Genomic DNA, 23,370 nt, shown 5'->3' on the forward strand with positions numbered 1-23,370 from the left:
CCAGCAAAGTGAACTCAGCCGGAGTATGAGCTTTTGAAAAGAAAACAGCCCGTGCTACTTCTTGGTACAGTTCCTTTCAGGCTGTCAGGTCATTCAGAGTAGCATTCCAGAGATGAGAAAACTACAGAGAAGTGGGGGGGTTTATCGCCTTTTAATTTAAAAAAAACTATTGTCTCATCTGCTGTTGTTGTACCGCTTTGTTCCACATAGCTGCCATTCTCTTCACCCAGTGGAGCATGAATTTTATGAAGGTAATGAGTATCTTTCCAGCCTGCCTGCTGATGCAGATAGAGCAGAGGACTTTGAGTATGAGGTAAGATCACTGGCACACTGCAGCCTTTCTTTCTGTTATTACAGACATGGTATTTGCACAGCTGATAGCAGGCTCCTCTGAGAAAAATAAGAGTGGGAATACTTCTTAAAAAATCAGCACCAAAGAATATTTTATTTTATACCTGTGTAATGTCACAGGCTTTACTGGGGTTAGGCTACACACGTGAAATGTGAAAGCAGAATTCTGCAGTGGGTGGCTACATACAAGTCCGGGAGGCTTATTAAACATGTTCCCTCTTTGTGCAGTAGAGACTGTAACTCAGATGCTTTGCTTTTGTAGTTTTAACACTTTAAAGCAAGCCTTTCCAAAATTAAAAATGGTTGGAAGCTTAATTGCTTTTTTCCCCCCTAATTTGAAGAATTAATTGGCCTTGTATCTCATGCCTTAGGGGTCAGTCTTCCAGATACTTGGGAGTGTGCTTGAGTGTTTGTAAGATTAGGCTACAACTTTGAAAATGAATATAATTTCTATTACTTGCTCTTTGATATTTGACATTGTAAGTATTGCAATTATAAGAAATTGTGCTCTGTACCACAAATCTCCCTTTACTGTTAATGCATTGTACTCTCCAGTGACAAGGGTGGATGTGTTTCTGAGTCACTGGAAAATCATTATGTGAGGCTTCCCAAAATGATAACATGTGATTGGTGATGTTGCTCCTCATTAGATTTTCATTTCAATATCTAAATAGTCTTCTTGTTGGCCAGTCATTAGCTTTTCATGTTTTCCACTATCATCCAGTAACAAAATATTTGTAGGGACAGGCATAAGAAGCAGATGGTTATTTTTATTATTAAACAGTGCTGAGTCTTTGCATAAGTTCAAGTTACTGTTTTTTAAATAAAAGTGATTATAAATAATTAAATATCTTTAATACAAGATTAAGAATATCCTATCCTTCTGTTTGCTTTACCTTAAGAAACCTTTTTAAAGGTTTCATATAACTGGTTGACATTTGGAAACGAAATGAGTGGCAAAAGCTTTGGCAAATATGCAGTGTGTTCACTTTTATCGTGTCTTTAGCAGCTAAGACGCTCTATTGCAAGTTCAGCCCATTGTTCTTTTCTTCTAGCAGCCTGGGGAATCTGAAGTTCTTCCCCCAGGAAGCAGAAAAATCAAATAACATCTACTTAGTGAATCTCAATCAGAACAAGCAAACTTTTATTTGAACTCCTCAAAAAATCATTGCTAGGGATTAGTGAAATCATTATTTCTTCCCAGTTGGGTTTTGGTGTGATATCTCACAGCACAAGAGTCTCAGAGCTTAAGTTCTGTTTTGACTCCCCATGTGTAATATAATATTAAATTTATCTGTCAAGTGTGTTTGTTTATGGTACTTCTTCCTTAAATGTAATAGAAACTATTTTTCTAGTAATATTTTAATAAATTAGTAATGTAAGCATCTAGAAAGAATATTAAAGAAAATGGTTAGATAAAAATAATTTTCACCGTTTAATCAGAATACCGGTGACATATTAAAATACTAACAGTTTTTAAAGGATCTACCTGGTGGAATCAAGTCCTCTTTATGACCATTATTAACCCCTAATAATAGCTGGCATAAGTATCGTGACAACGGCAAATGCTTGGGCAGGTTCTCAGTTGCCTGTAATCTCTACTAATTGCACCATCATAGTCATTAATTTGCTGTCAGCTGTGATTCAGTTGCCCAAGGCAAATTTACTGAGTGAGTGAAATAAAGTGTTTCATGTGAAATTTAAATAGGGAAGGAACTGTCTAGCTTCCTTTGAGAAGAATGCTTTCTACTAAATATGAAAGTTTTGAAGGAGAAACGAGAACATCTTGGAGCCTTTAACTAGCAGAGCTCTAAACATGAAAGACATTCCCAAAATTTAAGCCCATATGGTAATATTATGATTTAGGTTACTCATCAGTTGTATTATCTGTTATTTCAGGTCCTTATAAGATGTTATTAAGGTCCCTTGTTGTAACTAGGTAGCTGGAAAAATTGAGACCATTGTCCCCAAAGATACATATCTCCATCCAAAAAAAAGTCTCATAAAGGACAGAGTCAAAAGGGATTTACTAGCTGCTGTTGCCAATGCAGGGGAGAAGCAGCAGGACAGTGAGTGGACCAGAGACTATGGTCCAATGCTGTCAAGGTCTCTACAACAGTATTGGCTTAGGTGTACACTGCTGTGGCCTCTCAGTCCCACCCTTACCCTGATGTTTTCTGGCCCCTCAGCTATGCCAACATTACTTTTTGTGAAACAGATGTGAGAAGTAATCCAATACTTTTTAAAAACAGATTTTTAGAAGGGTTGTTTTTAACCTAGCCCAGCTGCCTGATCTAATTTCCAGCATAGCTCCACAAGTTGCTGTGCTGTGGCAGCAGCATCAGGGAAGGAAAAAATGCTCAAGCACTTGGGAAGACAACAACTTATAAAATCAGCATTGTGCATCCACCATCTAAGGGTGAAAGCAGCAAGAAGAGAGGGTGCAGAAGCTCTGCTCATGCCACCCTGTGGGCTGCAGGCTGGGTGGAAGAAGCACAGAGCGTTCTCTGTCTCCCACCATTTGATTTCTCCTGTGTTTAGGGGGAAGAGGTTTATTGTTATTACTGTGCTTTCCATAGAAGGAGGATTGTATCAGTGCTCCCTGATTTTATCACTGTTTTTTCCTTTGTAACAACTTTCTGGTGTGAACCTTAGTAATCACACACAGCAGAAAAACCTACCTGGTGTCAGGAGTATGGTCCAGTTTCCAAACTGCACATTAGCATTCCCGTTGTACTAAAAGGATACAGATAAGCGGCTCACAGGCCTCCATGGCAAACTTAATAATTTTTAAATGGATTCAAAGCCAAACCTGGAGATTTCAGAAATGGATTGAAACAAGATGGTGAGCAGAAAAAGAACTAGAGCAACACCTCGTTATTTCCTAACAATGGTTTGTAAGTAAGTGAAGAATGCGTCAATTCTGAGACACAAATGCAAAATACTCAGCCAAATTAGGAAGTAAGGAAATAAGATGACTAGCAACTGAGATGCTGTAAACAAGAATGTTTTCCAAGAAAGGGAATGTCCTGGAAAGCTTTGATCAGCTTGGAACTTGCTTACAGATATGTGCTGGTGTTTAAGTACCTGAGTTACCACCATAAGAAACAAACAGGAGGATCACATATGATAGACAGCACTGGGGATATGAACTTATACTTGCCAGTGGATTTGATAGGATTAGACACTTACAAGACTCTTCTACTCCGTTTGTAAGCTAGAAAAACCCAGTGGGTTGTGCTCAGATTGTCGCAGCGCAATAAACTCAAGTATGAGCCAATTGTCTTGGAAGGATGAACTCCCTGGGAGGCTCATTAGGCTCCATACTTTAAACAAATGGCTGGGAAGATGACGAAGCTGGGGGATTGCCAGTAGCCAACTTGAGCATCCTTATGTTGCTGCTGCAAAACTTGTCCTAAAAGGAATCCGAATTGTTGGTAGATATTGAGACAGGGGTCAGAGCCAGCATCAGTCAGTGTTGGCAGAAAGAGATCAAAAGATTTGCAATTCTGGCATAGCGAGATACCCATGAGGACTTTTAAGATAAAGCAGGAATTGACCGATTTGTAAATGCTCAGTTGGACTTGCAGTCAATATCACTGAAAGAGAGCCAGAGATATTCGGGACAAACCCACCCAGTCTGGCTGTGAGTGGCTGTTGTGCTGCTGGAATTACATCATGTGATGTTAGAGTATACGTCACACTCTCTGGTACCAATGAGGTGAAAGGACTAAAAGCATCACAGCCCCCAGTAAATCTGTGTTAAACATGGCTCTAAAATTTGTCCTTGTAAGAAGAACAGAGGATATTGGTGCTAGAGAGGAGTAAATAAGCTAATGGATGTGCACTTCTTTAATAACATTTCTGAACCTACTATCCAGGAGAGAGAAACATCATATACTTGGTTTGGAACGTTGGCAATAATACAGAAACTAAGAGGACAAAGTCACTTAAATGGTGGAACAGTGAAAAAATAGGTAAAAAAACCCCAAAGAATGTTGTAAAGACAAAGCTGGACAAAAGAAAGCATCACTGATGTCTGGTCCTACATACTCAGTCTGAGGAGACTGCCTTTCAATAAGAGGGGCAGAAGAAAATAAGATGTTACGAGCAGGCACAAGCAGGTAGTGTTGTTTAGTCAACAGGTCCTTATCCAAGGGCAGAGACATTTGTACCATCTATGTACTGAAGTAGCTTTTGAGCAAAAGCAAAATGGGAAGTGATTGGTTTCTGCTGTGAAAGCCAATATCTTTGGGGAATTACAGCTTTTAAAATCTCGTATGTCTGAGATAGAAAAAGATTCTTATTTCTAGCTGAATGCTTCTTACAAACAGCAAAAGTAGACATCCTTGAGAAGGAATAGCAGTGGGTCAAGGTAACTGTTGTTGTTGCATATATGAGGAAGAGTAGGCTGAAGTTTGCTCTCCGAATTGAGGGGTTTTTTTTGGAGGGAGGTTGGGTGTTAGTTGATGTGGATGTGCGAAGGAGACCAGCATAATGGCCTAAAAGACTTTCCAGCTCTGATTGTTCTCGTTTTTAGGCAAAGGCACAAGTGATTGCTTCAGTACAATGGCATAGCTTGCAGGAGCCTGGAAAACCACATCAACAGTCCACCATGCCAGGATTACCATTTTCAGAGTGAAAAAGGCGGAACGGCAGCCATTGTGTTAGCCTGCCTGTGTCTGATGACTCCAGTTTTTCTTCATGCAAATGCTAGTGCTGACAGATTGGGGCAGTATTAAGACCAGTACCTGGGAGGAGTTGCTAAGGGTTGAGTTGACCCTATATGAAATTGCGAGGTACTCTGATGCTCTTCACTTAAGCTTTTTTCTTTTACTTTTTTGCTCAGGAAGTTAGTGCGTGTCACTAAATCGACAGACAACCACATGAGGCATGTGCAGGTGAAATCTTTCTGTGGCCAGTTTTTATGAAGCCTTTTGTGTCCAGACAATGAAAGGATCAAAGGTTCTGCAGGAAACAGCAGCCACAAAAGAGCATAGTATTTTGAGAAAAAGCCGTGTGAGATTTTTCCCACCTGATGCCTCTGTGAAACTTGAAGCATGAGCTAGAAACTACACACCTGCCGTTTTGATTCCTCCTATGCTCTGGAAAATAGGACTTATGTAAATTAGAAGATTCATATAAAAGTTGCTTTACTCCATCATCAGTATCTCCTCCTAAGCAGAGTAACCCATAGTACTCTGAGGGTTGGTTAATACCTCAGGGCAAAAATGAATACCCTTAAGTTCATGTTCTGCTTTGTAGACCCAAGGGACAGATTTTCAGTCAGAATAAGGAAATAAACGTGTGTGTATGCATGTTGAATGTAAGTGCTAATTTATGGTTATGCACAGCCGTTCATTTAAATGTTTTGATAAGTATTTGCACTCATAAATCTGTTAACTGTAAATGTAGATTAGTCCTTTAAGTTTACCACTGGCCTGATCCAAACCCACTGAAATTGCTAATGTTCCCCACTGACCTGAGATTTCTGGATGAGATGCTGTTGGCTGTTTTCACAAACGACTAAAAATGGGCCTTGAAGAAAGAAAAGCTAGAAAACTTTGGGAATTCGCCACGAGTAAGCTTTTGTGTAGATGACTTCTCACTGAACACTTAAAACTCCCATGGGGGAGAATGTTATCCTGTTCTCTTCGTTTCTCTTACCGTATCTGAGCATTGCAGCAGATGCAATGCAGCGGTAACGCATGGGTTTACTCTTCCAGTAACACTCATCCCATCGTGATGAGGGAAGGCATTTCAGGCGCAAATTCAAATTTCCCACTTCTGTGACACAATGCTTTTGAAGTGATTGATTTTATTGCTATTTTTTCCTTAGAACAAAAGAAGGAGCAGTTTTGTTCAGATTAGCAGTCTGAGTGCGGCTGTTTATCTGAATAAAGTTACTTGAACACGTAAGTATTTGTGGGTTGAGGCCCTCATGGGCCACTGAAGTGTGGTCTCTGGTGACTTTCTGAAAGGCCCACCACTGCTGTAATAGGCCAAGAGAGACCTGCCTGCCCTGCGAATTCATATTTAAGGCCTTTTCAACACATGGATTATTTAACCAGTAAACCAAACAGATCTGTCTATCTTGTAAATACATATTTAGGGCCTTTTTAACATGAGGATTACTGAGCTGATAGCCTGTAACAGCTCCCTTCAGAGCTGTGATAGCTTGCAAACACCCCTCTGCGAGCATTACAGGCACTTGCAGCAATGCAATTGGAGCTCCTCCTTCAATTGCTAACACCTGAATAAACAGCTTTTATGGAAACAGCTTCTGTGCACACACTGCCAGCACTTCCAATTGCTGCAGTCAGACTCTTTTGTTACCTGATGAGTGTTTCTGTACAACGAAGCTAACCCAGAAGATGCATGTGTAACCATCAAAATGGAAAACATTTCTTAGATAAGAGTTTTCTGGAAATTCCTTACATGTAGCATGGAATTTCTCTGCAGAGCTATTAAGTCATGTTTTTTATTTAATAGTATAAAGGGGTGAGAGAGAGAGAGAAACCTTGTTTTGGCAGGGATCACTCAAGCCAAGTTCCAGCCACGTTCAGGTAGGATGACAGAGATGTGAAGGGGCAGAACCACCTCTGTGACTTGCTATCAGGTTGTGCTTGTTTCTTCTGTATTTCCTACTGTGATTGGATTCTTTTTTTCCCAAACTTCTTAAAACTTGGGATAAATCAAAAAAGAGCCTTTAGCAAATAAAAGGCAGTTTTTGAATTCAGCAACCACCAGATGTAATTTAAAAGAGAAGGCTTCAAGAAATAAGGATCCTAACAGAGACGTGGGTGTTGCAGTGTAGCAGAGCTGAAATGGTGGACAAGGTTGTGTCTTTCCATTGTCATCAGACCTGACTGGTGTGGTAAGGAGAATGTGAAAAGGCTTGCTGCTAAGTGTGGTATAGATTTTCAATGGAAAAGCAGATACTTCTCACCACGTGCCTTTCCTTATGCAGCTGCTGTTGTGGTGGAGGGACTGATCTGACAGCTCAGAGTGTGCTTAGACAAACTGGGACTTACTGTATTATGTTTATTTTCTGACCACCAGTTCGTAACTGCCTAGCGGTTATGGTTGAATCGTGGATGCCCCATGGTATAGAGACATTTTACTGACACCATTATTCTGATTTTTTGTGGCAATTCTTAGTATTATATAGCATCTGATGTTAAGCAGTATCATGAAGGAAGTGAACAGGTATGTGTGTGCCTGTGATCTGTGGTCTTGGTTGCTTAGGAGAGTCTTTCCGGTTTGTGGGGTCTTGGGGTGGGTTTTTTTTTTCCATTCCTATGTGTTGTATCATACAAATCCAGAGAAAAAATGGACTGTATTTAAAGCTATTAATTGAAAAGCTTGTGAGGAAGTCCCCTGGACAAGTAAATAGATCATGAGAGTTGTTTCAGTTGCACCTGAGAAAACACTACAATGATCAAGGCTTCTAAAACCCTTCCTCAAGATTTTTTCCTTTTAACTCAAAAGGAGTTCTGAGCTCCTAACACCTGGCCTGTGATCCAGCTGACTGTCACTACGGACCAAAAATGGAAAAGGTCACAGTTAAAATGGAGAAGTGGCACTGGAATATTTTTTTGCTGTAATTCTTTGAATAATACTGTGTAGTAATTAGAAGAAGACTCTTTTAGCATGCATTTGGCATACTACAGCACAAGATTATGTATTTCACTGGCATTTTTATTTTTAAAACGCCTGGGGATTTAAGTCAGCATAATTTATGCATAGACAATAATAAATATGTAATTTCTCCCTAACTTTGGCCAGTTGTACGCTGTAAATGAGCAAAGGAGTGGTAAAAGGAGCAGTCCTTTCCTTTTAGTTTTAATCTGTCTTTTAAGAATTGAAGTCACTTTTCAAGTATAAATTAATTAAACTTAACACCATTCCACTGAAGTTCTTCAGTGTTACTATGTCTTGTTTTGCTACAGGAATTCACAGACAGGTGAACCAAGGACAGTCGTATTGAGAGAGTTGCCAAGTCAGTCAGTGACAGAACTGGCAGTAAAACCCAGGAGCCTTTACTTGTAATGCATCTCTTTTTTGGCCATTAAATCACTCTTCTTCCTTGCTAGTCATTGGATCATTTAGATGGAAGAGGATGTCAGGGTAGTTTCTGCCACAGTTGTTTGTTAATTTTGAGTGTGTTACTGTATGTCATCACAAAATTCTGACATTCAAAGCATATGAAGTTGCTGTCATCTCACCTCCCCTAAGTAATGAATAACCCTATTTAGGTATTTGAATTGTGTCCATAACTACAGAGGATCATGAGAGAGTGAGGAGAAAAAGACACAAAACTGACATAGGCAAATTTATCAAAGTTATTAACATTTATTGTGTTTTAAAACAGGAGGAAAATATATCAAGTCAGTGATACTCATTTTATTTCATGATTTCATAAAACAAACACAGGGTTACTCCTCACTTCACCTGAAAGCTAATAAAAATTCTTCCTTGTTGTCAGAGCTTATGTTTTTCCAGGAAAATTAAGAAAAGTGAGTTTAGTTCAGCAGCACTTTATTGTTGGGCGACATTACAACATATGGTATGTGGTTTTCACTCAGCAAAGGAAGAGAAAGGTGCTGGCAATATTTTCATATTTATGGAAATCTGTGTATTATAAATCTTCTGTTTTGGAGAAATGCTTTGTTTAGACAGTTTTTATACTATTATACCACATACCTCCATATATGCTTTACAGTGGAAATGTTTCTAAGGGGTTTATTAATGCTATTTTTCATATGCCTTCTGCTTGAAAGTTCGTGTAGTCTGTCTTGGAGACACGGAATCTAGCTATACAGACAAAAGATGGGAGAAAATAATTTCTTTTACATATTCTTTTAAAAATAACCTAAGTCATGGACTCGATGATGTTAGAGGTCTTTTCCAACCTCAATGATTCTATGATTCTATGTTAACCAGCTTAGTATAATGTCACTATTTTAAAGCTTAGTATCCTAGGAAATCAAGAACACAGAAAGCAAGGGCTGGATCCCCCTAGCAAGAGGGAACCTTTTACAAGAAAATGGACTTTAAACAAGGTTTTAATATTATGCATGCTGGGCCTTCAGAGGAGAAATCAAAAAAGCAGGAGAGGTCTTTTCTCTGGAAGTTTGCTTTTTTATTTAATGAGGCAGCTCTTCAAAGAGAATGTGATAGTCATTCCTGGAGGGCATGGTTTGGTGAGCAGGAATACAGGTGAAACTGTATTGTGCATCAAAAAAGCAGATGATGAGTTTGCTTTGTATTTCATCTCATGATTTCATCAAGCTATACAAGTATGTGTTTGGGGGTAGAGGACATTTCCATGTGCAACAGAAGTTTGAACAGCTGAAACTCAGCATGGATATGGTGCCCATAGACCTCATTTTGGTGCCAGGAAAATTAAAATGTGTTTTAAAAGTCATTGCCTATCGCTTCATGTGCTTGATTTATAGGCACATGTATGTGATTAAAATTTGCATATTTTAACTATACATATTTTAATATGTATGTATCTCAAAGTAAATGAGAGCATGGATGGTGTGGAATTTTAGCTTAGTGCTTTCCAAGAATTTCTAATTTTATAAGCTCAACTTTAAATTTAGCTTTTTCATAGTATTTTACCTTTACTGTGTCTGAAAGGCATAAACAATTACAGGAAGGTATATTTCTCACAGCTGTCTAAAATTGAAAAATTATGTTTTCAGTTTGATTTTAATTAATATTCCAAAATAGCCTTCACACAGTTGTGATCAAGGCTGTCCAAACATGTGGAATTGTAACTGGTTAGGAGTTTGAATCTACAGCTACACGTTCTGCTGTCCAGATAAATGCTCGCTGCAGCAGATGTTGGCACATCTGTTATGCCTCCCCATTTCGATTGGCTGCCTGGGTGTTTAGAAAGTGCTGATGAGGCAGATAAATCTTCTGACACCTTTCAGGCCCAAAGCAGGCAGGCAGCAGTAATAATGATGTTTACAGAGCCAAGTGCTGGGCAGTAACATTTTGAAACACAGCAAAAATAACGTATGATTTTACCTGCAATAGGTGAAATTTATTGTAAAAAGTGAAAACTAATTATGCCAAGTGATTCTCAGCTGATTTGAACTGCAGGTATGACAACCCATAAACCTCTGGACTGTGTATCTAAGGTTTGTTGGCTAGAAAAAGGCACTTGCTACAGTTTAGGAAGAGCTCTAAGCTATGAAGGGGCTCTTTAATAAACTTAGGAGAGTTGGGAGTCAGGTTTAGAAACAGCTGCAGCATATGTGATTTTTTGGAAGGGGAATAGCTGTCTTCTGGGGGCTTGAAGTTCCTGATCTTATCAGAATTCTTACTTTCAACAGGTTTTCCTCTACCCTTTGAAGCCTGTCAGTTTTGAATGTTTTTGTACCATTAGAGTCAGGAAAACTCCAGACATTGGGGTCTTCCCCTGAGAAGGACCGTGGTGTATCAAAGAGGACATTCATGGACAGAGAAGGATATATCTGACAGTTTCAAGTGCGGAGACTGGTTTCCAAGCACAGAGAGCTTTTGCAGTTGTTGGATCCCTTCCAGACCTTAATCTCCCAACACAATGAATGGCAAACAGAAATGTAGGAGAAGTCACTGTAAAGATTTTAGCACTGATGTCATGTGCTAATATTGTCCCGTTCCCTTCAGTAGACATCACTACTAAATTTTCCAAGTTGCTTTCAAGTACCACTATTTGAGGCAAGTCCAGAAATTGCAGAGAGAGCCTGTTATAGAGGGGCAAAGAAATGGATGCTCATTATATAGCTGATACAGTTATAGTTGGTTATGTTTTATAGTATACAGTCTACAGCGTCTCTGGACAACTCTTCCAGTGTTTGACTACGCTCACGGTAAGAAGCACTTCCCTAAATATCTAATTGGAATTTCCTGGGTAGCAACTCGTGTCTGTTGTCTCATGTGGCTGTCACAGTGCACCTCCAGGAAGAGTCTGGTTCTGACTTGTCTGGACCCTTGCATTTGGTACTTGAAGGAAGCAATAAGATCTCCTTATTAAGAAGATACTGCTTTTCAAAAGGCTAACAGAATGCACTTCTCCCAGCCTCCCCTCGTAGGAGATGTGCTCCAGCCCCCTAATTAGTTAATGGACTTCTAGCCAGTGCTGTATTCCTACCTGATAACCAAGAGAAGGTCCATTCTAACATTTTATGTCAAAGCCATTTTCATTGGAAAACAGATTGGGGAGCACATTCTGGAAAGCCCCAAAACCAAAAAAAAATGGACGGTAAAGTTTGAGGGGTTTCTCCCCCCTACCCCTTAAATGGCTCAGATCAGTGATTCCTTAGCTGTATCTCTTATTTTTCAATGTTGAAAGCCAAAGAGTTTCAATATGGGGGTCAGGATAGGAGCTTTAATGAAGAGTCAGAATTTTTTTCTTCAAATACATGTAATAATCTCTTTCCTTTATTTTTTGTCAAAATTTTCCAAAAGCAAAGGACTCCTGTGGAATATAGAGGCTGTGAGCCAATGTGAGTTTAGAATATTCACACACACTGCATAATGGAATAGTTACTACTCCAGTCTGCTTATCTCATTTTACCGTAAGGTTCAGTTTCTGCATTGTCTGTGCTAATCCCACCTACTTTGTTCAATGAGAAGAAAGTGAGAATGTAGAATCTAAGATTAGTGAAAAGGAAACCCTTTGCTGCATATCATCAGCTAGTTAATTATACTTTAAACTCTTCTCGTATCCTTGCAACTTCACACTTATATTGAGTGAAAGACCAAAAGTGGGGACCCAAGCTGACTGCTGAGAAATACTATATATAAGCAGTTCATCATGGATCTCTCTGCTCAGAAAGCAAGAATTCATGGTTTTCTCAAGTGCAGAACATACCAGAAGGGGTGTTGGGTCTCAAGCAAGTGAAAACATATATGCATATATAACACAGGAAAATATATGTATATAGTTAAGTAAATCTAATAAATTAGCATTCATACTGCACCATGGGGAAAGAACAGAAATAGAGAGAATTAATAGGGAGGTAAAGGAATTAGGGAGAAAAGTAAGACCATAGCTTGTTTGAAATAACGAAGTATGCTGAGGACATTTTATTTTCCAGTAAGTGTGATCATCCAGACAATAGGGGAAAAAAAATGGGTTTTAATAGCGTTTAGGGTACTTTATGTTTAATACTTCCCAGAAGGGTTGATTTTTTGATTTATCCTTTTGACAGGGATCTGAAGATTTGGTATTATGCATGCTAGCTAAGGGGGAAAACTCAGGTTCGAGTGGATGTTTGTGACTTCCTGGAGGATATACTGTCAGCTGTTGAGCCTTTTGCAGCCAGGAAGCCTGTAATCTGTAAAGGATTTTTTTTCCCCCTCTTTGACTTCCTTATGAGATATACTCACTGTAAAGTCCACCATGTGTCTTTAAGCTCAAGGCTTAAAATATCCTTTAAAAGCAAGTCAGAAAGGCCACACCGAGCCTGCGAGGCCCACAGAATTAAAAGTTGTGTTTGTCTCATCCCCATATGCTTAGACCCTTCCTCCCACTGCAACGCTAAATTTGTTCACAGCGCAGTGGTCAAAGGTTTCTCACATCCATAGTCCAGCGCCATCGCTCATCCAGCCCAACCCGTTCCCCCATCTGCTCTGCAACTGCTATCCGCCCCCTGTCCTCACCCATTGGGAGTATCAGCTGACACTTGGGTGTCTTCCTCCTCCCACTCACAGCCATCAGACTGTCACTGATCATCACACATCAGACTGCTGAATATGCACTGGCAGGCTTGTCATGCCTTAAGTTACTCCATTGTTTGATTTCCTACATAGAAGTGTAGTGCGCACCAAAAATTTTCTCTCCGGAGCTGCAGGGAGAGAGTGAATTCCCATATCCAATGGAGCTTCTTTATTATCAAAGGATTCATCAGCTACAGGGCCAAGTTGCAAGATGATATTTTATTAATAGGTGCCTATATGTCAGCATATTAATTCTGTTTTTTTCTGCTACTACTTTTTTTTTTCCTTTCTTTCTTTCTTTCATTCTTTTTTAACACTGGTATCATTGTCTACAGCATCCTGCTGTCCCAGAGCATTCTTTGTCTGGACACAAAGCAGCATGTGGCTCTAAGTGTAGCTATAAAGCAGGGATCAGCAGGAAAGTGATTCTGTTTTTAAATATTTCTCATTCTATGTTGTATTTGCTTTTGGATTATGCATTTGAGAAATGCTTGCTGATATTTTTCCTTTCTGCTTTGATGTAAACAAATCTTGTGGCAGAGAGTCTTAAATCTAAACCAGACTTTAAAAAACAAGGATTAAATGAGACTTTAGCCTATAAGGTAGTCTCCACCCCTTGGACAGAGCATTGTTTTTCCCCACCATGTGGAATGGAGATAACCCTCTGTTTCTTTGTGGTAAGCTACCAACCAAATCCATTCTGGCAAATCTGACACCCAATGTGATTTGTCCTTTTCGATGCTGTTTATGAGAAGTCAGGACAGTCTTCTGTCAAAATTGATAAGTAAGAAGACAGTGGGGAATGCAATTTTATTTGTAACAGCACAGCTGCCAGCAGTTCCAGCTTGTTTACATCTAGGCTGGCTCTGTCTTGCTCCATAGCTTTTCTATTTCCATCCAGATAGTCCCCAAGTACATTGTGGATGTGCTTGCCTATGTAAAATCCGCGTAACAGAACATACTGGGAGTGTTAAAGAGGGGAAAAAAGAACTTATTTCTTTAGGTTATTTTCACAACTCGAGAATGTCAGTCGCTTTAAAAGCAAAATCCTTAACTTAACCAGATCTCCCGAGGCATTTACAGAATGGGTTCTAAAACTGAACTATAATCTGCTAAAATCCTGCAATGCTTGTTACCTTCCATGGTGAAGGTACCAGAGGAGTTAAGAGCTTTGCTTTTCTGATGGAAGCATTCTTTTTCCGGTGGAAGTGGCCAGTGCTTGTAAATTAAATCCACTACAAACATTTAAATACAAGTTTATTCATTGTGAAAAGAATGCAATAGGACCCTGCAGTGACCTGTGAAGGGGAGGGCAGTTTCAGTGCACTCTGTTTCACGCTGAATACTTCTGCGACATAGCCTACAACTAGCCTGTGTTATGTAGACATAAACGTATTTCCTGGAAAATCCTTTTGACAAGAGAGCGTAACTCTTGATGGCGTTAGGATAGTTCTCAGGTCTAGGAAGCCTTTGTTTGTTCGTGGTATTGCTTGCCTTCAGTCTGGAAGTCCCAGAATCCCAGGCAGTTTTGATCTTTTTTTATTGGTACACTTAAGAAAGCTGCAGTGATAGGCGTTTCCTCTATATAGTCTCTCCTGTGAGCTGTTTCTTTCCAGTAGCCCACCCTAAACACACAGTTATCATGGAGGTAAAGTGAGAGACGGGTTTCATGTTTGACTGATCTAGCTTATGACAGAGGAGCTTTTCTAGCAAACTGAAAATTCTTGTTTCCTTTTGCCATTTAACTTTTTGCAGTTATTAATAAATAATTAGTGTTCTACCTGGTTTGTCATTAAAAGGTAGAGCCCAGAGATGGCTGTAAATGTCACTGCTCTGGTTCTGTGAATTGTGGGGTCATCTGACACTTTTGCTTTCTCATTGTCAGTGTATAACCTGTCACTGTGTTTTCAAGAGTTGCAATCATGCTCTTAAATGAATTGTTTGGTGATTGCCAGGGGAGACTCTCTGCAGTGTAACTGACCTGCCTGGCACGCAGGTACACACTGTAGGTACCTGTATACTCATAAACATAAATTTACACATACATACTAACTTCCCTCTGCACGCACAGACACATGCACACACAAGTAAACAATTAAATATTTAACACCCACCCCAAGCCTGAAAACAAAATATCTACCTTAAAATGAAATGACTTTGTTAAATGTACATTGGAGGCACCACAAACTCTTTTCATCTAAACAGAGATAGGTAGCCCATAGGAAGAAAATAATTCATGATATTTAAAATAGATTGTTGTGATGACTTCTATTGACGCTAGGATTTACACATCTTTTTTCTGAGTTTCCTCAAATTACTTCTGGTCATTGTTAAAGACATAACTGCTAAACAAAGCCTACCTAAGAGAGTTGGAAACATGATTTGGGTTAGGTGAAATGTGACACTTGTTTGAAACACCAAGCGTCTGTTTTAAGTGTGTAGTCTTACCCATTGTACATACCCTGATCATTTGTACGTGACAGTCACAACTCCTACTGCATGGTACAAATTCAGAGGTGAAATAAATGGTGTTAGAAAAGGAAGTCTAAAGAACGCCATTTATTCTGGTGATTATGCTTTTTTGTTGCAAACCCAGGCTGTTGTTTCCTCTGTTTTACACCCACACTCATTTGCAACGTATGCTTTTATGTAACATGTAATACCGTTCTCATCACTTCTGAATTTGAGATGAATTTTTCTTTTTAGTAGCTCCACTGTTAGCTCTCTACCCTCCTAGGACTTCATTAGATTGAACTGTTCCTGTAAGAAGAGTGAAGGGACAGCTCTGTTTCTGTTTGTATTATTTATTTTTATTTCATGAGCAGAATTACTTGCCAGTGATGACGAGTGTGCGGCATTATGAAAATTAAATATTATAGAAGGTAGCAATGTAAATGACCGGTGATTTGGCAGCCTGGAAAAGGTATATCCTTCCAGTTATGTGGAAGAGACCAAGAAAGTGAATATGATTAGCGAGATGCTGCCAGGATGTTCGGCTGTTTGGAGCTCTGCCTGGTAACGATCCAGGTGCTTACGTCACTCCCACTGATGAGATAAGAACTGCAGAGTTTGGATTACTAAACACAATTATGAGGTTGAGAGTAAGCTTTGCTTGGTTTCCATAGTTTGCAGAAATCACTAGCAAGAAGCTGATAAAATTGATCTGACTTTGCAGGACAACCTTCTTATAGTAACCCTGACAGAAAGTGTGAAGAGCAGCCAAAATTCAGCTATGCATATAAACTGGAGGTTGATCTCACCCACAAAGATGCAGAAACAAGACGATACTGAAGAGTGAATCTTAATTTTTAGGTGTGTGTAGTCCCTGTAGTCCCTGTGCACTTCTGTTTGATGCTTCAGAAGAGTGACACTAGCTCAGATGGATGAGGATTTTTTTTTCAGTATAATCATTTTATTAAAATAAGTCAGACCTTAATGAACTTTCTCAGTTAATTCTTCATTGAGCTATTCTGTAAGTACTCTGTTCTTGGCCTTTTGTGCTTCGTTCATTCAGTTAATCATTCTGTCAATTATACCATTAGCAAGATGAACATTAAAACAGCTTCTCAGCTATTACTACAGGTAAAAAAGAAAAACAAAGATAAAAGTAACTACTCTTTTCTTAATTTGCTTTATTATTTTGGTTTTGTTTTGTCTTTTTCTTAAAATTTATGGTAAATACTACACTCATCCACCTTGGATCATCAGATATTGGGTCCACTCATTGCATTCAATAAGCCTTGATTTCTTCCAAAAGTGCAGTCAAGGCTACAACACAAAATAACACTAGCCTGGCACAAAGACACTGCTTTACAAGTGCTTGTGAAAGAAGCTGAGGAAAACAAGGACGTAATCTTAAAACCCGTCAGCTAAACCTTGGTGTATTTTAGCATTTGCAAACTCTTAGGTCATCCCAGCTATGAGGTAAATTGTGTAAAGAGTTTGGAGCTCTGCCTGATAACGGTCTGTAAAGGGGTAGAACATAAAGGTGTTTCAGCTCACACCTGGGGTTGTTTCAGAGTATGCACATGGGCACTTATTTAGTGATGGGCAGTAATTCGCTAATTGGCGATAACTGCATTGTTCTGGGTGGCTATGAAGATAACATTGTATTTTTTGTATTTTTTTTTTCTTGATGTTGCAATAATAGCAACTAGTAACAATTCATAATCTAGTTTTGATCCAAGAGGCACTAATAATCATTCTGTGGTATGGAAAAATTGCTGAACCCAGAGAGACCTCCATAGACTGCCTCTCTCTGAATTCTTTTGCCTTAGAACACATTACATTACTGTGGGCTTTGTAGATGGAACTTCTCACCCACCTTAGAGACTTGAGCCAAGATACAGCTCTTTCCTACATTTTAGGATGAAGATAAAGTATATCTGAATTGCATTTTTTGTTTTACCACACAAGGACTTTTCCAGACTGGCAGCTTTTCATCTTTCTTCTGGTGAAGTAGGAATCCTTCTCCAATATGCTGTGGTGACTTCCTTTTCTAAAAGCTATACGTGTACTGTTGAGTTGGCTCCTAATTTAAAACTTGATGATTTTGTACTTGTAAATAGCAAAACTTCCCTTCTCCTTTCTGTCTTTTTTTTCCCCATTCAGGAGAGTTGTTCGAAGGGGAGAGGGAAGAAAGCATAGTGTTTTGGTTTTACAGGCTGGACTATACTAATATATAACCAGCACGAAAAGCTGACATTCTTTTCCTCTAAAGATAATGGAGGTAAATGGGACAAAGTAGATACTAGCTAATGCTAAGAAACGAAACAGTTGACCGTATCATAAACAGAACATGTTTAGGGTCCTCTATCTTACCATGTCACAAAAATACAAACCCTGAACTATGAATCACAGGTTCTGTTACACTGGAGAGTAACACTAATTAAAATTAATTTGGTATTTGACTATGTCTCAATGGTGAGACGATTTTCTCATTGTAATGAGGACTTAAATGTTAACTGAAGTGATCACACACCGCCCATTTAGGAAAAATACTGTTGTGTTTTGATTCCATGCTGTCCCTTCTAATGGTGTTACCAGAGTTCATGGGACCCATTACCCTGATATACTGTACAGGTGAAGGGAACTCAATAGCTATTACGATTTTGATAGTCTCTCTTGGTCCTTTTAGTGGTGTGCAACAATTGCCATAAAGGCAGACAGGGAATATTGGAAGGATGTAGAGTATTTATAATACTTCTACAGTGCCTTTCAGACACTCTGTAATAATTTATTCTTTTATGTCCTGCTACTTGGTGGTGTTTGCATTGTTTTCTGCTTATAGATAAGGAAAACAAGTCACAAAAAGTTACATGAGGTGGCTGTACCAAAGCCGTTACAACTGAACAGGGAGTAGGGACTTAAAGGCAGAAAACTTCTGGAAACCTGCTAAAAAACTGTCTTATGAGGCAAGATCTTACTAATTTTTTTCAAAATTATGATGAATTGGAGAAGGTAGGGAAATTTCCCTTCCTCAGTATAGAGCATCATCCGGGGAAGAATCTCAAACATATGCCCAGTAATCTAAAATACACCCAGTGATTTTTCAGAAAATTTACATTTCTTGATCTTCCAACCAGTTACTTGTATCAATAAGTTCATCCTCTGTCATTTGCAATGGTAGCCCTTTTTAAGGTTTCCTCGTTAAAGGTTTCCATTCTGGAAAAGGATCAGTGTGTTTCCCTACACAAATAAATTGCAAGGGGGATCGGCAAGTTTCCTTGTCAGCATAGTCTCAGGAGACTCTCAGTCCTAGGACATCATGTTTGGACATGAGGTAGCCAAGTGTAGAGTTTACATTTGTCATACTATAGAATAATGCTGAATAATTGATTAACTTTTGTTAGTTATACTGGTCTACAGTACATACAGTAAACTAGTATTATTGCATTTCACACCCAGTAAGTCATGAATGGACAAAAGTGAAAAATGGACATAGAATGAGGCGAGACAATATTATAGTGTCCAGCAACACCCTTTTTAATTTCCTCGTTAAAGGTTTCCATTCTGGAAAAGGATCAGTGTGTTTCCCTACACAAATAAATTGCAAGGGGGATCGGCAAGTTTCCTTGTCAGCATAGTCTCAGGAGACTCTCAGTCCTAGGACATCATGTTTGGACATGAGGTAGCCAAGTGTAGAGTTTACATTTGTCATACTATAGAATAATGCTGAATAATTGATTAACTTTTGTTAGTTATACTGGTCTACAGTACATACAGTAAACTAGTATTATTGCATTTCACACCCAGTAAGTCATGAATGGACAAAAGTGAAAAATGGACATAGAATGAGGCGAGACAATATTATAGTGTCCAGCAACAGGACTCTAAACCCTTTCGAGCTGCGGCAGTGTTTTTCTCTTTAAACCTCCATTGCACTAGAGCAGCCCAAGAGTTACAGTTCTGTGGAAAGAATTCAATCAATGTCTTTGCTAATTCTGTGAATATAGTAGGTCAAATTCAACAAAAATAATATTACCACAGAGAGCGTCAGGGATTCCCTGAACCCGCTTACTCCTCAGCAGTTCCTGGGCAAGGGACACGTCAGATCTCAGGTTTATTGTGAGTTTCAAAGCCACCCAGTTGCCTCCAAACACTGGAAGTTCTTGTACGGGCTTTGAGCGTCTCCTACCTTGGGAAGAGGGTAGCTTGCTGTTTATCGCAACTAATTTGTATTGAGCTCTAATTTCTTGTTTGCCTTATTTCCCACCAGTACAAAAATTTCTTCTCATCACACAGAAGTGTGAGAAGGCAAGACAAACAAAGAATCGGAGGATGACAGAGAGGAAGGAGAACAAAGCAGCAGTAATAATAGGTTATTTCGGTAGTGCCCGTCTGTATGCGTGGTTCATACACAGTGAAGCGGTCACTTTAGTAGATGGGACTTCCTGCTTACCAGGCAGTAATTTCTTTACAGATTTCTATAGGTGAGATAACAGGATGGGTTATAAGGTGAGAGTAAAAGGAAGGTGATGCAGGGGCTGTGTGGATGTGGGCACTTACTGAGAATGGAAATGTTTGGGGGGAAACGGGAGAAAAGGGTGAGTGAGGCTGCTGTCTGTGAATACAGGTGAGGGGTCACTTTGGGGAAGAGTGAACTGAGGAGGGCTTTGAAGGTGAGGACAGAAGGATTGTGTTTGTGGAACGGGGTGCCAGGATGGGATGGTCTGAATGGAGGTGAGAGAGGCTGACAGGCAGTGATGAGGCAGGAGCAGAGCTCAGCCGCACTGTAAATGGGTTGAACAGTGTTGAACAGGGAGTAGCTAATCCTGACAGAAAGTGGGGGAAGGATTCAAAGGTGTGCATGGCTTAGCAGAGACCACTGGAAGAGTGGTCAGCAAAGAAAAATGAAGCAGAGTAAGCTTTCCATGTGTGCAGTTATTCCAGCACAGGGTCATCAGATGAATAACTCTTGTCAACATCTTCTGGGTGCAGCAAGAAGAGACTTTACCAACTTCCTTCTTAGGCTGTAATCTGTTTTCCAGTGTGTGGAGGGAAAATGTGAAGAGTTCAGAGCTCTTTTTGCTCCAAAAAGACTGTTTAAGAACAGTCACTGAAGGGTTCATGGTCTGTTTTCTAACAGACCATCAGCTTTACTCTTTGTAATCTAGCTTTTAGTAGAAAGATCCACTATAACTGCAAACTGATGCAAACTTTTACAAGGTCTTTTTTAATAGCCCTTAACCTCTTTTCAGCAATTCTAGAAAGCCAACAGCCCGGTTGATGACATTTATAATCTACTTTTCTACCACTTGAGAGAAATGACAGTATTAACCTAGCCTTCCCTCCCTAAAGAGGTGACAGCTCCTTGTTTGGTCTTATGTCTCCTGAGGCTGACAGCCTGTAAACTGGTTTTCCATCACTGAAGCAAATGGGAGCCAGAGGCTACAGCCACTACTCCATCACTTTGAGGATGACCAATATAACTAGTTTTCAGTCCTTCAAGAGCATGACCTCCACCTCTTTGCTGTCTTTTCTATGTCTGAAGAAATGAGCTACCTTGGAAATTTGCATCCCAGCCTTTCAAGATAGGATAGTCCTTATTCTAATTTCCATGTCTATCTTTTAATCAAATAATTTATGGCAAACACTTTATTGTCTTCACTGTGGCAAGGCACTGAATTATTGTTCTGCCCACACAGAGGAAAAAAGAAGCAAGTCAAAGATTTAGCGATTTGGCATTGATTTCTGTCACTTGGCAGCAGAATACTGTTCATGTTGAGAGGCGGCTGCCCCCAGAGTGCCCAAAAGAGGGGGAGGCTGTCATCTCCCAAGTTCTCTCCTCAGTCCCTCTCCTTCCACCATCTGTCTGTCAGCACACTTCACGAATCCCCAAATATTGTTTCTCACAGATTTTTAAAATGCTGAATTTTGAAGACTGTCAGTTCAGTCACTACATGCACACACACAAAACCCAAAGAGAAAGCAACTATACATGTGTGTGTGTGTGCATGCGTGCGTGTCTGTGTGTGTGTGTATCTAAAGGGATTTCAGAGAACAAAATTACATTCTTACAAATTCATTACTGCTGCCAAACTTATTGTTTCCTCTGTTAAAGACCAGTTGGGAAAAAAAACACTAAAAGGCATCTGTCACAAAATGCAATGTCAAATGCTTCTGACCATGATGGTCCAGGTTCTCTAGTGTCTCAGTTGCTGCTCTTCTTTTGAAGTTGTTTCAGATGTACTTGTTATATACAGCTAAAGATCGGACTTGTGGGCTTTTCCTCTGAGAGATGATTTAATATTTTATGCCAAGTGTTTTTAAATTTTCCAAAGATGTTTTGTAAACCCTGATTTGTTTGAATGTGACCAGGATGTATCACGTTTGCTGTAAAAAAGAAGATGCCCTGAGGTTAGTAGTGCAGATGTGCAGTGGGAAAAAGGCAATTATCTGGAATGACTTCCAATGCAAAGCAAGAGACCTCATCCAACTTCTCCCTCACGCTGAATGAGATATTACTTGAGTATGTACTTGAGTCTAGACTGAAAAACATGAAATGTTTATTGGGCCTTTAACACTAAGTACCAGTATCTCAGTCATAGGTATCTACAGCTTCTAAGTGGCCACAGCCATACGCAGTCATCAGACTATGCAGTCATCAGACTACACCCCATACAGTCATTTAGGAAAGAGGTAGTCTCAAGAGTACTGACTACAGATCTCAGCTCTAAGCTCTGTTACTGGGAGGAGAAACGAAAGCTGTGGCAACTCAAGCACTATGCACAGCGAGGGCTGGTGCATCCCAGTCAGAGGATATTAGTCACTGATACTTGTCACCAGCTGGTTCCCAGAGATAGTTTTAGCAAACCTCTTGGACTCCCAGGATGGAGCTTCTAGGTCATCCTCATTTTCTTTTGCTCTTTCATGCCCTAAATGGTTAAATTATTCTGCTCATTGAGCCAGCGCACTGAAAGGATTCAGTTTGTTTGCAGCCTGAAACATTCATACAGCTTTGTAGTAACATTTTGAGACAAATCATCCACAAGAACTTCAAGGTCATTCCCGACCGAAGAAATTATGTTCAGAGCAGTCCTTGGGGCCCCTGTCCAGCCTCAGCACAGGGAGACAGGAGGTTATGCCAGCAGGACAATGAAAGTCAATGGATTTCAGCTTGTGCACAGCTCCTCATTTGCCTTGATTTAAAGGTCCCAGTCTCAGTCCTTTATGGTGTATTTAGGCTTCCTTATAGGCCTCCAAGGGACCTCAGGCTTCTTTATTCCTTAAAAGTATACCTTGTTGCTGTAATTGAAGCCGTTTTGTTCCTGTAATTTCTCCCTAATATTACAGTTCTAGTCAAGTGTTCTGTCCCTCTGGAGGCATCAATTATTATGGGTTTTGAATAGGCCCCCCTTCAGTACACATACTTTCACTCCCAATGCCAAAATCAGGTCACTGCAATTCTCTTCCCTAATAAAACACGGTCCCGTGTTTCTTCTTTCAAACCCAATGTATAACGTGTACTGGCGACTATTTCCACTTCTTACCACCTGATTTAAAACTCCTGCCATATTTAAGAAAAGCTAAAGAATACTACAGGTTTCATGGTATTTTCTACATTTTCTTAGTTTTCATTAAGACATTGAATGTCCAAAGTCCAGGGAGAAGTTTATAGGGTTTATGCAGGTACTGAACCCGTGTAGATGTGTACGTTGGTGAGGGAACAGGGGAGCGAGCCATAGTAGTTGTCCTGGTTTCGGCAGGGATAGAGTTAATTTCCTTCCTAGTAGCTGGTACAGTGCTGTGTTTTGGATTTAGGGTGAGAACAATGTTGATAACACACCGATGTTT

At 39.7% G+C, this 23,370-nt stretch overlaps 1 protein-coding gene across 1 annotated transcript in view; it reads left to right on the top strand.

The window, feature by feature from the left end:
* The window catches only part of PDZRN4 (PDZ domain containing ring finger 4), a 113,072-nt gene that overhangs the window by 70,095 nt on the left and 19,607 nt on the right, over positions 1-23,370 (top strand). The window contains exon 3 of the mRNA XM_009286234.1: positions 211-313. Within this exon, the coding sequence (XP_009284509.1) occupies positions 211-313 (103 nt within the window). The remainder of the gene's footprint in view (positions 1-210; positions 314-23,370) is intronic.

Source organism: Aptenodytes forsteri, unplaced genomic scaffold, assembly GCF_000699145.1.
Source record: "Aptenodytes forsteri isolate BGI_AS27 unplaced genomic scaffold, ASM69914v1 Scaffold103, whole genome shotgun sequence".
Taxonomy (NCBI): Eukaryota; Metazoa; Chordata; class Aves; order Sphenisciformes; family Spheniscidae; genus Aptenodytes; species Aptenodytes forsteri.